This window comes from Protopterus annectens, chromosome 3.part0, assembly GCF_019279795.1.
Source record: "Protopterus annectens isolate FY-2018-M chromosome 3.part0, PAN1.0, whole genome shotgun sequence".
NCBI classification, from domain to species: Eukaryota; Metazoa; Chordata; order Ceratodontiformes; family Protopteridae; genus Protopterus; species Protopterus annectens.
In genome coordinates, this window is record NC_056731.1 from 784,668,696 (window position 1) to 784,684,795 (window position 16,100).

At 39.6% G+C, this 16,100-nt stretch overlaps 1 protein-coding gene across 2 annotated transcripts in view; it reads right to left on the reverse strand.

Annotated features, from left to right (window-relative positions):
• Positions 1 to 10,901: 10,901 nt before the first annotated feature.
• Positions 10,902 to 16,100, reverse strand: part of LOC122796555 (palmitoyltransferase ZDHHC11-like) — a 1,296,289-nt gene continuing 1,291,090 nt past the window's right edge. For both annotated transcript variants that reach the window (XM_044065129.1, XM_044065131.1), the window contains exon 11: positions 10,902 to 12,225. In XM_044065129.1, the coding sequence (XP_043921064.1) occupies positions 11,744 to 12,225 (482 nt within the window). In that variant the 3' untranslated portion in view covers positions 10,902 to 11,743. The remainder of the gene's footprint in view (positions 12,226 to 16,100) is intronic.

Here is a 16,100-nt window from a genome sequence, read left to right on the forward strand (position 1 = left end):
GTAGAGTTCATTAAAACCTGATATAATTAAGATTTATGGTTCAATGGTATGCATCCTTGACTATGCACTGCAAAGGCTGGGCACATTTCCTTGCAATGCCCACTGCATGTCCCACCCAGTGATACCACCTAGAATATTGCAGGAAGCAGAGCTAAGAAAAGTCCCACACTTAAAACAGTGCAGGAAAGAACTCACCTCACTCAGTGGGGTATGATGGCTTGCACCCCTGCTGGGCATACAGGCCCCTGGTGGGGCATGGAGGACAGGAAGATATTGGCAAGTAGGTCAGAGGAGCATGAAATCAGTGCCGACTGTGGAAAACAAACTAAAAAATCAAGTGGTACACATATATATATATCTATACCGTTTAACTCAATACTTCCACTAGGACAGCTGTAACTGGGACACTGAAGACTCCAGAGTTTTAATTCCACAGAACTCCGTTTACTGTTTCAGAAGGATGCTTGGGTAGCCAGTCACTTGTCAATGCCCTGATGAAGACTGAGATTTCACAGCTGCAGTAATAAAAAGCAAATTAAAATGCAAGCAGCAAAATAAATTTAAATCCAGCACAGCAAATGACCACCTGTGTAAAAGGGCTAGTTTAAATTCCACATGCGAGTGTGGAATGCCTTGTTCATTCACGTTAGTGTGTAACGCATGGGCACATTGTCCTCTTTAAAGGAAAAGACCAACCGTAGAGTGAAGAAGTGTCTTTTTTAATTATTGAAGCCTCCTGCAGCTTTAAAGGTGGGTGGGTGGTCATCCCCCTCTCCCTATGGCTCCAGCACCCTTGGCAGACAGACAGGAAATAGAGTGCAAGAGCTGAGACAGAGAATCATTGCCAGCGTGATCAGTGGTGTAGATAGGGTTTGTGCTATCTAGGGCTGTCTTTGAGTTTGCCACCCCTCCCCCCTCACAAAATCATGGTCAAATGGGACCCCCCCATCCACAGCCTTCCCCCCTGCAGCCATTCCATGGTCCCATTACTTAGCTATTTCTCTCCACTTACCATAAAAACTATAATGTGCATACTGCTTTATGCTTTACTTCTACAATGATTATTTGGATTTAATTTAAAACTTTTATTTTAAATTTTATTGCAGAGACACTGATAGAACTCTACTAAACAAAGCAATATAGTCTCACAATGAAAACAGACTTGGCACTAAAACTTCTCTGCTCTTGAAGCCCATTTTCTTTGAAACAGCATTGAAAGCCACATTCAAAGAAAATGCATCTGGCCAGTGGAAGATAAAGTTCACACCTTTGGGCTGTTTTCAAATCATAGGCCCCTTTGCAGACATATTTAGGACGATGCAAACATACATGTGTTCTTTGATTCACCTTCCTGATTGTATTAAATTATATTCCTTGTATAATACAGCACACTTGTTAGAATGTGTTTTAAATTTGTTTTGAACATTTTTCCAGTAAGTAATGAAACAAAAGGTATGAATCAATAATGACAAAACTGACAAGTTCAAAACATTTCCATCATAAAAATCTACTCAGACTTCTGTCATTACAATCCACCAGTATTAGTAAATATGTATATCTGCAGAAGTAAAAGTCATCTAAATAATTCCACATTAAAGAGATCTGTAACTAACGAAGTGGTTGCTTCTAGCAAACAACTTTATATTTCATTGTTATATCTACAAATAAAGTGCCTGTAGCCCTTGAAGGATAAATTGCCTATGTTACATTAAAAATGATAAGCTAGTAATATTGCAATAAGGAGTGGATGGCAAACTGATAACAGGTTTATGGTTACTAGGTATCTCCTCCATAGGAGGACATGCTCAAGACTGCAGCATCCACCCCCGTTAAAGTACAACACAATACAGTAACAGTGTCTGCAATCCATCGACCTGCTGTGGGAGTAAAACCCACAGCCTTCTGCATTAAAGAGAAGTATACTACCTATTGTGCTACTAACAATACAAACAGACTTGACGTAAGCAGCACTAAACTTCTCTCCACTTTACAGCACAAGAAATCTGGAAAAAGCCAAAATTTATTGGGGAGGGGGGCCCAAACCAGGGACACATTTTAAACATTGCTTGTATAATCTTATAAAGTTGCTAGAATTAAATGTTTTGTGTTACCATGCATTTCCTGAAAGATACAAAGACTGAAACTTAAATGGCCATAATTATTTAGTGAATTCAGTTCTCACTGATTTTCCAGAAAACCATACATTTTAAGAGGAACAGACCTAAAGTATGAGCCAAACATTCCAGACATTCTGTGAAAATCTGGACAATTGAGAGTTCATAGGTTCATACTAGGCTATCTGCCCTGGGGCAATTATAAGCCTAGCCCAATTTTGTTTGGCTTAAGCCACCCCTTGATTTGAGTACACTGTGCCCTTTTTACGGTTTAGTTTACTGTGCCTCTGTCTAATAGTGACATGTAAGTAATCCCCCGAACAAACCTACGATCCCCCATCCACTCATCAAGATTCTTCTTGAAGAGATTCAATGAGGTACTCTGCCTAACATGAATTGGAATTCTATTCCAGAGCGAAGAGAGCCTCTGGGTTATGAATCTGTCCCTCCAGCAAGTCCTATTTATTTCTGTGCTGAGATTCAAGTCCCTCGAGCATATGGCTCTAAGGGATATAGATTTACTGAGGTGGAGCATGTCCATTAATTCTGGATTGGACATAACTTTATATGTCAGGCATAGATCGCCTCGAAGTAGGCGGTATGCAACTGAGTAGAGCTGGAGTTTTTTTAACCAAGCAGCATATGGCATCTGTTTGAGTCCCTTGATCCTCTTGGTGAGGTACTTTTGGGGTCTTTCTAATTGCTGCAGGTGTCGGGTAAGGTACATCTCAAAAGGGGCATTGTATTCTATGATGGGCCTGATGAGGGATGAATAAAGGGGCACGATTACCTCTCTTGATCTAGATGTGAATCCTTTCATGATGAGGTGGGCCATGTAGAAGGTCTTTCTAAACACTTTGGCAATGTGGTTGTCAAAGGAGAGATTGCTATCAACTTGGGTCCCCAGATCCCTAATTACTTTCTCTGTACTTAATGGTTTACCACCTATGTGGTAGTTTGTGGGCACATTGTTTTTGCCAAAGGGTATAACTATACACTTTTTGGCATTTAGCTTTAGACCATGGCTCTGGCACCAGTTTTCCATCTCTGTGAGACCTTTTTGAAGGATGTTTCTGTCAGCTGGAGAGTTGATTATGGTGCCCAGTTTGCAGTCATCTGCGAACTTGGTGAGCCATAGTCCCCCCATGTTGGCCTGTACCTCAGAAAAGTATATACCGAACAAGAGCGGTCCCAGGACAGAACCTTGTGGGACACCACTTGTGACTGGTTTTGAGTCTGACATGGCTCCAGCAACTCTCACTCTGTGGGTTCTGTCTTTGAGCAAGTTTGCAACCCATCTTGTGACATAGGGGTTTATATTTAAGCTGGATAGCTTATCTATGATGCCCGCGTGGGGTATTGTGTCAAATGCCTTTGCTAGGTCTAGATAGGCCGGGTGGACTATCTTCCCTTCATCTATGGCTTTGGTGACTGTTTCAAAGAAGTCAACCAGGTTCAAAAGGCAGGATCTGCCCTTGACAAAGCTGAATTGGGTAGGATCTAGTGTCTGTAGGTCCCCGATGTCTTTGTTTATGAGCTCCATGATGATCCTCTCCATAGCCTTGCAGACTAAGCTAGTCAGGCTTATGGGGTGATAGTTTCCAGGGTCCGTGGAGGCTCCACCTTTGTGGAGTGGGACCACTGTTGCTGTACGCCATTCTGTGGGCACATATCCTGTAGTGAGGCTGAGATTGTACAGCTGTTTTATTTGAGGGATTAGTGCTTCATGGAGTTCATGTAGGACGCAACCCGGGACCCCATCTGGTCCCATGGAAGCAGTGTTTTTTGCTTTGGAGAGGGCAGCCTTCACCTGAGCATCAGAGATGTTTGGGAGGCAGCCCCCTGCCGGGATAGACACTTGCTCTTTTGGGGGGGGGGGTTTGCACTGAACCTGTCTGCCAGGATATTGGTGATGTCTGTGGGTTCAGTGTATTTTTTGTCGTTTAGAATCAACTCAGAACAAGTCTGGGAGTTGCATTCCAGGTTCCTAACATAACTGAAAAAAGCCTTATGATTGTCTTTAGTGTCCTGTGCAATTTTTCTCTCAAAGCTGGCCTTGGAGGATTTTATGAGGGATCGTAATTTTTTGCTAGTACTGATCAGAGATGCCTTCCCTATTAGGGATTTTGCTCTATCATGTAGTATCTTCCTCCTTCTGTTGTACAGTCTATTTATGGCTGGGGTCCACCAGACTGGACGCCTGCCTTTGGATGATTGGGTCTTGGTTTTGTTTGGGATAGCTTGATCCATGCATTCCTGGAGATGTCCGTAGAATGCGTTTATATAGGATTCTGCAGTTTGGGCCGTAGTTTCCACTGGCCCTGGGGCCTTGAAAGATTTCACTTCGGTTTTGAGAAGTGAGAAGTTTGCTTTTGAGAAGTTTTTCACTGTGGTTTTCTGGGCTGGGGGTGGGGTCGGGATGTGGATATCCAGTGAAATTAATTTATGGTCTGATCTTACCAATGAAGGATATACTTCTGGTATGGAGCATAGAGTCCCCATGTTGGTAATGATCAGGTCTAGTATGTTGTCCCCTCTTGTGGGAGTGGCGACTAGTTGTTCCATAGCATTTGAGTTTATAATTTCCAGGAACCTGTGGGCTAAGGTGCTGGGGCTTGAGTAGTGCTCCCAGTCTATGTTTGGGTAGTTGAAGTCACCCAATATAATGGTGTTCGGAGAGATCTTCATGTTCTCCAATGTTTTCAGGAAAGCCGAGTGGGATTCCTGACTTTGAGAGGGTGGTCTGTAGGATGCTATAAACTGAAAAGCAGTTTTGCCCACTGTTAGTTGCACATGGATGGTCTCCGATACTTCATGCAATGCCACTAACCTGGAGGTGTGGATATCCTTGATAAATATGGAAACTCCCCCTCCTTTTGTGGTTCGATCTGGGTTTTGGGGCCAAAAAGCATGATATGAGGTATAACCTGGTAGTGCTGGGGTGCTCTCTGGAGCCTTGAACCAGGTTTCTGTCACTGCACAGATATCGTGTTCTCCATACTGAGGAGAGCTTCGAGTGCGTGCATCTTGAGGTTAAGACTTCTGGTGTTTAGCAGCATTACCCTTAGTTTCTTGTACCTTGTGCTGTCTATGGAGGTGGGTTTGACTTTTGAGCCTTGCCTAAAAAAGGCACTATGAGGGTGGCCAGAGCCTTTGCCAGTATCCGAAAGCCCAGTGGTCACAGGTGCAAGCCATCCCTAGCAAAGCAACGTGGCTTGTCGAGCATGTCATCCCAGGCTGATAGACACTGGATCCCCTTTGAATGACACCAAAATTGTAGCCAATTGTTAAAATCGATCATTTTGTCTTTGTACTGTGGCATCATTCTAGGTGAGGGTAAGATGCTGCTCAAGGCCAGGGTCATACTGGCCTGGGCTACATGATCAGAGAGCTCCTCTATGTCTCTTTTCATGTAGTCCAGGGAGGTACGTCTCAGGTCATTCACACCAGCATGTACAATGACTGAGTCATATTTGTATTTGCTTTGGAGTGACCCGAGTGCTTGTGTTATGTGGCAGATCCTAGCATCCGACAGGCAGCTCACTGTGACCTTCTCCTTGTTCAGCCTGGTGAGTGGGACGTCAGTATGTCTGACAATAGAGTCACCTATTACAAGAGTATCGGGTGCGTTATTCAGCCTTAAGGGCTGTGGCTGCTTGGCACACTGACTTTGTAGGTATGTGTTGTGCGTGTTTTGTTTTGGGGTGGCGTTTGCTTGGATGTCTGCTTTGGAGGTCTCTGTTGCTTAGGTAGATTCAACTCCTTGAATCACGAGTGCTGATATGGGTAGATAATTCAGGCACTTGTTCCTTGTACCCAAGGTACAGGGTTTGAAGCCTGGGTAACACTAACCACTAGGTATACACACACATACACACAGCAAAACAGTATTGCTCAATTACTAAGATCACACATTCTTGTGTGTATAGATAATGAATTCATCTCTAAAGGCTTTTCTTTTTATGTTGATAAAGCACGGCCTGTTAGTGAAGACAAAACAGCTATTTATATTTACACAGCATAACCTAGTACAGAGGAAATGTAGTTTCCCAGTCTTAATGGTACTGCACATTTTCCTTAAGGAAGAACAAAGGAAAACATTGTAATTTACATGGATTTTTACATGGAAAAATAGAAAATTATATATTTGTTACTGCTACGTATAACTTCGATCTCATGAAGCTCTGAAAAGGGTAGAAGCGCTCTTGTCTTGTTTTAACTTAATAAAGAGTGATTTATTTTTAATAAGAAAGCAAACTTACAGGATCTTACACAGAACAGTCTATTTTAGTATAATAAACCACCAAGCAGCAAATAACACACCAAACTACTGAGCCAGCAAAAAGATGCCACAAATTTTGTATTAAACGATTTATTCACAATGAATAACACTCTAGCACCTCGGCACAGCCTAGTAACTCCAGGAAGGCTGTGCCGAGGCGCTAGAGTGTTATTCAGTGTGAATAAATCATTTAATACAGTCTCTATTTTAGTAATCTGTATGGTGATATCATTCCTGTACAACTAGTCCCCCCTTTTTTTTGCTTTATTTGCAAATACAGACCCGTTTTATTCTCACATAGAAATTGCCAACATTTATCAACATATAGGAAGGAAGAGAGAGTGCAAGAATGCTGGATTCCCTAGAGAATGGTCCCAGCAAAGTTTGTTCTGCACCTGGAAATGCTTTGTGAAATTATGCACACAGGACTAAGTTGCTGCCTCTAGAAAACCTCTGGAGTCATCTCTTTTTCAGAAAGCCACAGAAGAAGCCAAATCCCTGGTACAATGGGCTGTATTCTTGCATGGAAATGGCTTGTTATGGTGAGAACAGCAAAATGAAATAGGAGACAACCATCTACAAATTGTCTGACTTTGGTTGTTCTTTGTTTTAGGTTCATAACAGACAAATGGCTGCTTGGCTTTCCTGAAGGATTTTGATCAGTATGAGTAGTATCCCAGCTGTCTGTGGACATCTAGAATATGTAGAATTAATTTTCCCGCAAGAATACCAGGAGATTAACAGACTGTCTCAAGGAAAACTGTGAAACCACTTTTGGTAAAAAAAGAAGAATTTGCTCTCAAAGAAACCTTGTCTTTAATGAAAATGAGGTAGGACTGGCTTGTCATAAGATCTTGAAACTCAGATGCTTTTCTTGCAGAAATAAGAGTGATGAGTAACACAGTTTTCCATGACAAGAAACTCAAAACAGCCTGAAGAACTGGTTCAAATAGAAGTGGTCATTTTTCAAGCGCAAAGTTAATAGCCCAAGCAGGAGCCATACGTTTTTGAGTTGAATGGATATGTAAAATCCATTTTAAAAAATCACTTAATTTTTTTTACTTTACATAGGTAGAAAGGGGAGGGTCTAAGGGCAAACAAGCAGAAATAACCAAAAGATGAATATGAATAGATGAGTACGAAAGGCCAGAAGATACTAATTCACAGAAATAATCTATAACCAGAGGCATCTAGCCCTTAAATGCATTCTGATTCTTAGCATGGCACCAACTTGAAAATCTCTTCCATTTACACAAACATGATTTTCTAAAAGCAGTTTTTTTTAGCTTCCTTTTGTAGCTGCTGCATGTCCTGAGACAAAAAATGCCTAAAGGGTATCAAAATATTATAATCTAGGCAGTCAAATGAAGCAGTTTCAGGTTATGTATCAAACAACCCATGTATTCTGTGAATAAATCCAATTTGAAGGGAAGCTTGTGGCAATTGCCCTTGGCCATTTTCTAAATAAGGAAGGACCCCTTTAAATGAGCTAAAAGGGAGCCACCAGCTATACACTTGAAGAATCTTTCATGATCTGTAAAAGAATGCTTGGCATCAGAGGAATGTCCATGGTAATGAAAAGGCATCTGTCTTATGGGCCTTCTTTGGAAGGAATCCAAAAGCAGAATTTTTTTAACTGTCTGTTTTGACAGGAGGCAAACAGATCTATTTAAGGACTTCTAGACAGCTGTATGAGCTCCCCCATTTGTGAGGGTCTGACCTGATTCTGGGAAGTTTTTCTGGTACAATACTTTGCTCTGACAGAATGTATGCAAACTGAAGAATCAAATTAAGCTGAGTTGCCACCTCCCAAGGCCATCACTGCAAGTCTGCAAAGAAGGCAAGATCTGGTACTCCCTTGTTTGTTTCATATCACTATGGTATTGTTTGTAACAACATGGAAAGGTCCTGGGGAACATCAATGTGCTTTTGTTGGTCCTCTTTCTTCCACAGATCTTGCACTTTTACCCTTTTGATATAACACCTCCCCAAGCCTCTTCTGAAGCATCTGTTGTAACATGCTGAAGAAGAGGCAGAAGGAAGAACAGGAGGCCTAGAATGAGAGACAACTGGTCCATTCATCACAATCCTTCCCTCTCACAAACACCAGCACTGGAGTCCGAAAAAAATAAAAGGTTTTGATGCTGAGACTAGACTGACCTTTGGTACTAATTAATTTTTCTCGTGACGTATGGCCAAGAGAATCATGGTAATCATAGAAACTATGAAACCTTTGAAATTCCTTAGCAGATCCAAAGATTAGTTGGAAAGATGATTTCTTCTTCAAGATATTCATAAGATGCAATATTGTAAAGCAACAGATAGGTCAGGATTCTTAAAAAAAGAATCTAGTTCAATACTGTAAAGCAACAAATAGGCCAGGATTCTTAAAAAAAGAATTTAAGTACATCACTTATGATGTAGTGTAACGTAGAACAGCTGTCAAATGTGATTTTACAGTTTCAACTCCCTCTTCTCCAAGTAGTAAACATGAAAAATGTATTTGAGTGAAACAAATAGTTCAACTAGAAGAAATAATCTATATAAGGTTCTCAGATATGGCGGCATCAAACGTTTGGAAAAGCATATATTTTTAGGGACATAAGGAAAAAACAAACTGAAAAAAAACATTTAAAGCAAAGAAATGTTGAAAAGGTAGTCAGAAAAAAAGGTGTAGTCTGAAAAAAACTATCAGGCTCATTAAATAAGTTATTTAAAACCTTATACAGATTCATAAGAGGAACAAAAAAGAAAAAAGTAGGGTCAGTTAAGCTTAATTAAATACAGCAGTGAAAAAGCAGGACTGGTGAATGAATAACTGTGCTCACTATTAATGAAGGAAGCGAAATGTAGTTTGTTAATTCTGTCAACTGGGTAGGTAAACTGGTTTGTGGACTCTTCTCAGCTGTGACCCAGGCCAAAGGCAATAAAGTTATAAACAGGATAAGTACAATGTAATTTAATATACTACATACAATCAATTAAAGAGAACTGAAAACAGGACGGAAGAACAACAAAACTGCAGAAAAGAGAGCAGCATTCTGATTAAGATGACAATCCATATGAAGCAGTCATAATAAAAGTGACTTATGTGACATAAGTGCACACCTAAAGTAAACGGAATTGTCATAATTATCAAACTAAATGCATAAATTAGAAAACTAAATAAATCACAAAATTATTAACTAACAAACCTAGACAATTAAATGATATTAAGGGGTGGATCACAGTTGTTACACAGACAAAACTCCAGAAAGAGCTTAAAAATAATACATAAACGTGCAATAGTCAGTGTTGATTGAAGTAATCTGGCTTAAATTCCTTAGAGAACTGAAAGCAGAATTAGTCATATAATTAGTTAAACATTTAGTAAGATCAAACTGGTAATGTTCCAGGAGATGCAAATAAAGCAAGTGTGATTCTGGCTAATGGACTGAATGAAGCAGGTAATGATGAGCCTTTCAGCTTAATCTCATTTATAAGAAAACTCATGGAAATATGGCTGAGGGAAAGAAATAAAAATATCTAGAAGCCAGTGGTGTACAAAGCCAAAAAAAGTGTGCATTCTCTGTAGAACGTTCGTCAAACAAATTTAACAGAGTTCATTGACCAGATAACTGATGTACGAGGTCAGAAAAGAGCTGTTGCTGTGGTCTGCTAATTTAACATGGTATCACATGCATACCTCTCAACCTCTTATAGCAAGAAATCTGAACAAACACACAAAAAACTGGGGGGACAAAGGCCTAAAAATAGGGACAATTTTTAAATATTGCTCTTACAAACATAGAAAGTTGATAGAATGAAAGGTTTTGCATTAGCATGGATTTTGTAATGGGTATGGAGTCCGAAACTCCAATATCTGTCATTATTTTCTGAATTTAATCTTCAATAATTAGTCAGAAAAACGAAATTTTATGAGGAACAGACGAAAAGCATAAGACAAAAATCTAGACATTCTGCAAAAATCTGGATAGTTGAGAGCTATTGCCAGACCAAAGTCTTATCAGGTCAAAAACAACTAAAGACAGCTGGCATTACTTTTAAAGGATATGACTTCTTCCACAGTTCTGGAAACTCAGTGCATTTTTGACGAGGATATATTCCTCCATCTTGTAGCCAGTTAATACCTTTTGAAGTACTAGGGGGGCATTACTGACATTCTTCACCGATACAAATAATGGTTCTCAGAAGAACTGCTAGCTCTGTAGTACTCTGTGACAAAGCATTTCTCTGTTCATGTCTCCAGTAAACGTATGTAATGTTATTTCTTGCTGAAAAACTCAGACAGACAGTGCCAAGTTAAAAAAAAAAATCTTCAAGCTGTGAACTCTTCACCTTTACAACAGAACTATTGTACAGCAACGCACACAACAGTGAACATTCTGTAACAAACTACTGCTCATAAATGATCTACTCATTATCATCTTGAAACACTTCAACTTTCTAAAACAAAGCAGCCTAAGATATTATGGCTGGCAATAACCAGAGAGAAAAGCAAACAATTATAAGATAATGGACATTTATTGCTACAAACCATAAAACAAGTATCTAATTCTGACTAAATTGCAGCCAATTTTTAATCAAAGAAATATCTCATTAAATGTATACGCCAATATTTAAATAGGTAGAAACATATATTTTTATACATAAATAAACTAGATTTTCTGTACTTTTCCATTTTAAATAATGGGTTAACTGCTACTGATGCACATGGAGATATAAATTGACCAATAGAACCCAGGCCTTGGAAAATTAAACAGTGCATGTCCCTCCATATAGTTGTGCTTATCATTTTGTGAATATTTCTGTTTAAATGACTGACTGCAGAAAAAAGACTTTACATCTTACAAAATTTCAAAGGCACATTGAAGATATGAAAATGTTAAACTTTTATGAGATACATTTTAGACTTTTTCATAAAAAAATTATAATTTTTTCTGGCAATATATAAACCAATGTCAGTTGTATAAATTTCACTATTAATAAGAGAAATTATAGTCATAATTGTAGTCCAAGAGTTGTTTCTTAACATACCATTTTTTTTAACTTTATTCACACGGAACATTTTTTTAACATGAAGTTATTGTACGTACCATAAGGAATACCAGACTGGTTTTATACACCACAAATAATTTGTGCATACTGCAGAACTTCTGCCTGATCATGTTATTTCAATGGCATACACAAATCAGCATTTAACAATGTAACACTGAAGTTTAAGATAGCTTCAGTGATAGCATCATTTGCTACTGTCAGGCAATAACTCGTCTCTACTTTTAAGCTATAGATGCAGGGACTTCCTTTGACGGATTCATGGGTTCTTCACAAGGTCAGTGAGGTAAACCTAAACCACTGCAGTATCAACCCCTGATCCAGCAGTAACAGAACTACTCCTTAGAGGCAGAGGAGGTATGTCACTAGGCCGTGGGGACCTCACTGGTGATGAAAATGAATCATCTGTAGGACTCTCAATAAAATGAGGTGAAGGAAGCTGTAATGTTCCTCCTTGTAGAAATTCAGTATCCAGTTTTGTCTGTGAAGTCCTCATCATAAGGCTTAAGGATTTTCTAGAGAAATTTGATGTTTCTGCTGCAGTCTGAGGTTTATGTAAAGTAGAGTTCTGATTGGCTATATCACCTTTCTTATCTACATCAGCAGAGTACAGTGCACCTATGTTGCTCATGATAGAACTTCCAAGAGGATTCTGAACAGTAGGGATTTCTTCTATGGATTCCAAGCTCGGTTGTCGAAATTTCTTTGATAGTCGTTTGCATTCAGATTCTTGATCTCCATGAGAAGGCACAAGTGTTTCTAGTTTCAAAACAGCTGCAAAAGTAATAAACAAAATCAGTATTTCCTCAACTCATCAAAAATATACACTTATCACTGTACTTTTTGATTCTATATTTCAAAGCATTACTGTAACCTTTTCTCCCTAGCAACTTAAAAAGCATGTGATTTTAATTCAATTGAGATGAGGCAAGTCTATGATACCTGTTAAGAGATGATGGTGCTAGATTTTACTATTACTCATAAAACATATTTTAGATATGATTTCCATGGTCTTCTTTATGTGAATATATTGTAAAATGGTTACTTAATTACCCATCTGCCCCAAATTACAATTTAATAGCAAATAAAGAATTGATTGACCTGTACATGTGATACAAAATCAGAAGTTATATTAGAACAATAAAGCTAAGTGGTCACCCATCCTTCTCCTCACCATCAGGCTGAAACACCAACTTTGTCTAAACTTTCCCAGACTTTAGCTCTTCATTCTAACCTGTAATACTCCAGACCTGGAGAAGGTTGCTTGTAAGCAGGACACAACATGGAATATAACATATGCAAGCCATCTCCTAAGGTAGAACCCATTCCCCACTGCCAGGTTGGGGGAAGGTGGGTGGGTGGCGACAGTAGGAGAATGAACCACATTCATGTTGAACTATCATTATGGTAAGTACATTAACTTTTGAATCTTGAATGGGTAGGTTTGCCCTCTTCAACCACTAGGGCAGAATCCACAGCAGACCTTTCAGTGTGAAATCATGAAAGGATTTTTTGAATAGCTGTGGCTTCAAAGGAAGACACAGGAAAAGAGACTTCTACATTGCAAAAGTATTCAGAGAGGCCCAAGTCACAGCAACACATACATTTTCCTGGAAGCATTTTTAAGAGGGCCTGTGAAATGGCCAAAGTCCCAATAGGATGAGCCCTAGGTTGTACTGCTAATTGTTTGCCATGGTTCTCATAACAAAGTGTTATATATTCAGATAATCACCTTAATACAGTTATGGAAATGATCTTGCCAGTCTTTTACCAGCATAACATAAAAATAAGTATTAGTCCTTTCTAAACTCATTTGCTTTTTGAAATATTTTTTCAGATATAAAAAAGAAACTGGCTATGCAGTCAATACAGTGCAGTAAATTACTCCCCTTTACTGGAAAATTTTGGAACAAGAGTTTGAAAATGTACAGACTGAGACTAGCATCTATATATACTTTGACACAAAAGTGGAGTTCATTTGCAGGCAGACACACACACACACACACACACACACACACACACACACACACACACACACACACACACACACACACACACACACACACACAGTGTAGTTCAGAAATAATTCTTGCTGAGGTCACTGCCACTAAGAAGTGTGTTTTCCAGGAACAAAATTTTTGATTCATGCTTAAGGCTAGTTTGAAGGGAAGACGAGTGAGTGATTGAAATACAGGTATCCTGGGGGAAAAGAAGATCTTTTAAAGGGGAGGTGATCAAAAAGCACTCCTAAGAAAGGCCTTACATACTTTAAGCAAAGCTAGTGAATAATTCTGAAAGCCCTGGTGGAAAATGGAAATAGATGACATGTAGACTTTTATGGAAGAATAGTAGAAATCAGAATCACAACTTGATGCCAGACACTGTAGTATAGCAGGAAATGGAGCTGAAAAAAGGCCAGGAACTAAAAAAAGAAAAAAAAAACGCATTAAGTTACTTCTGCACATTTTTCTGGTGTTGGGATGACCAAAAAGATAAGATTCATATAGCAAGCAGTTAACTTGAGGACATGAAAGCCTGAGTGAAGCCTTCTGGATGGATGAGTTAGCAGGTTTCTGTAAGGCTTCTCCAGAAGCTGAAGCCAGAACAGGAGGAACCAAACTATGAGAATGACCTCTCCCCTTGCTCAACTTTGCTTTTTATGAGCTTTGGAGCAAAAGAAAAGAGTGGAAATTCATGCACGAGATCTGGAGGTTACTCCTGGATTACAATAGCCCTAGGCTGCTGTCACAGAAAGGGGGATCAAAGAATGGAAGCTGCTGTACTTGGCATTGATTAGGGAAGCAAACAAGTCATAGTGAGGCTTCTCCAACTGGTGGAACTGGAATTGTACTACCATCGAGCTGAGGGACTACTCACGTGGTATCTACAGGCATTGACTGAAAATGTCTGCTAAGGAAATGGCTTCTTCATGGGATGAAAACTTCAGCTAGAAAGCAGTCTAAGGACATAACCCCAGCCATTCCCACAACTTCACTGCCTCTCAAACAGGAGATAGGTGCAACATCCTCTTGCTTGCTTGTTCATATACCATACTAACAACCAAGTTGTTGCAGTATATGGCCAATTACCTTTCAAGGAAGAGAATCTTGAAATGCCTCCAGGAAAACTGCTCTAATTTTCAAAACGCTGATGTGCACACTGGTCTCATTCTGTGAACATGCACCTTCAACCATCCACACTTGAAAGTCACCATCCCACACTTCCCTAGGGCTGAAACATCCATGGTGATAGTTACCTGAGAGGTTGAGATTTGAAAGGGTTGCCTTGAGAAAGATTGGAGTTAAAAAGCCATCATGGCAGGTGCCTACAACATGCCACAGCAATTCTGATTTGACCCAACTTCAGGCTCCCATGAGTCCATACTGTCCCACTGGACGAGCCTCATGAGGTAGCTTGCAAAAGGTATAAAAAAAGGCAGTGGTATCAATGATCACTGAAGTCCTAATGCACATTGCTACAAACACTGCTTTGGAATAAAAGATCTTGGATAACATCTGAAGAATAAAAGGAGGCCTTTCTTGGGGAAGGTTAACCTTGCAAAGCAGGGTTTCTAGTGCACAATCTTCAAATGCACTTAGTCACCATTCTCCTTCACTGTGCAGAGCCTGTGGTCGCTACTGCTGAGTCAGTCACTTCAGGAGATCTGCCACAAGGGCCAAATCCCAAACATTTTCACTGAGAATTTTGTCATTGTACAACAGCCTGTGTCACTACATCCAACCCCAATATTGCAGCTCTGCCAAAAGGGCCAGCTCCCAAATGTTTTCATTGTACAGTGTCAACAAATTTAACTTGAAGAAACGTGATGTGTACTAACTCCAACTAGTCAAATATGTGCCTGCCTGTGCTGGAAATTGGCTTTAACATCCCCTCCTCCAAAAGTTCTAAGGACAACTTATTAAGTTAGCCACTGTCCTTTCTTTTCACCAATGGATTACACTGTACAAGACACTTACTTACTCTTCCTAGCTGTCAGGTTTCTGCATTCAGGAAATAAAAGAAATCAGTTCTGCTGTGTAGCTATCTGTTAATTGCTTTGTACGGGCTATAAACTGATTACTCTCAGTTATTTGACCGAGGGTGGGAGGGTGACTGAAGTAGAATGTACTGCTAAATATCCCCTTACTATTGTCTCCTGTCATCTTCCTTCACAGTGACAGTATGTCATAAAGTATTACATTTCTATTTGTTCTAGGTGATGTGAATGTCACTTGGTTGTACATAAACTCTAACTCCTCTGGATCTAGCATTAACTTATTTGGTTTCATATAGCTTATTAATAGCCCTTCACATTATAACAAAATATCAAATTCTCTATTAGACTGGATCCTAATATCAGACCCTAGCAAATACACCACTACAGGTACAATGTCTAACTGTCCTAGTGACCATCTCCCAATCTATACAACCAGATGCAGTTGATGGGATCCGGATGGAGAGATGATAAAATCAGAAAGCAAAGGAGAGCATTATTGCTGGAAATGAATTCATCCTCAAGTCTTGGTAAGTACCTTCATAAGGTGGACCTGTTTTTGCAAAATCTCACCAAGGTGACACTGATATATAGACTGTATTTTATATAGCATATATATTAGGAACGAAAGTAGGTTCCAAAAATGCAGGGTGCA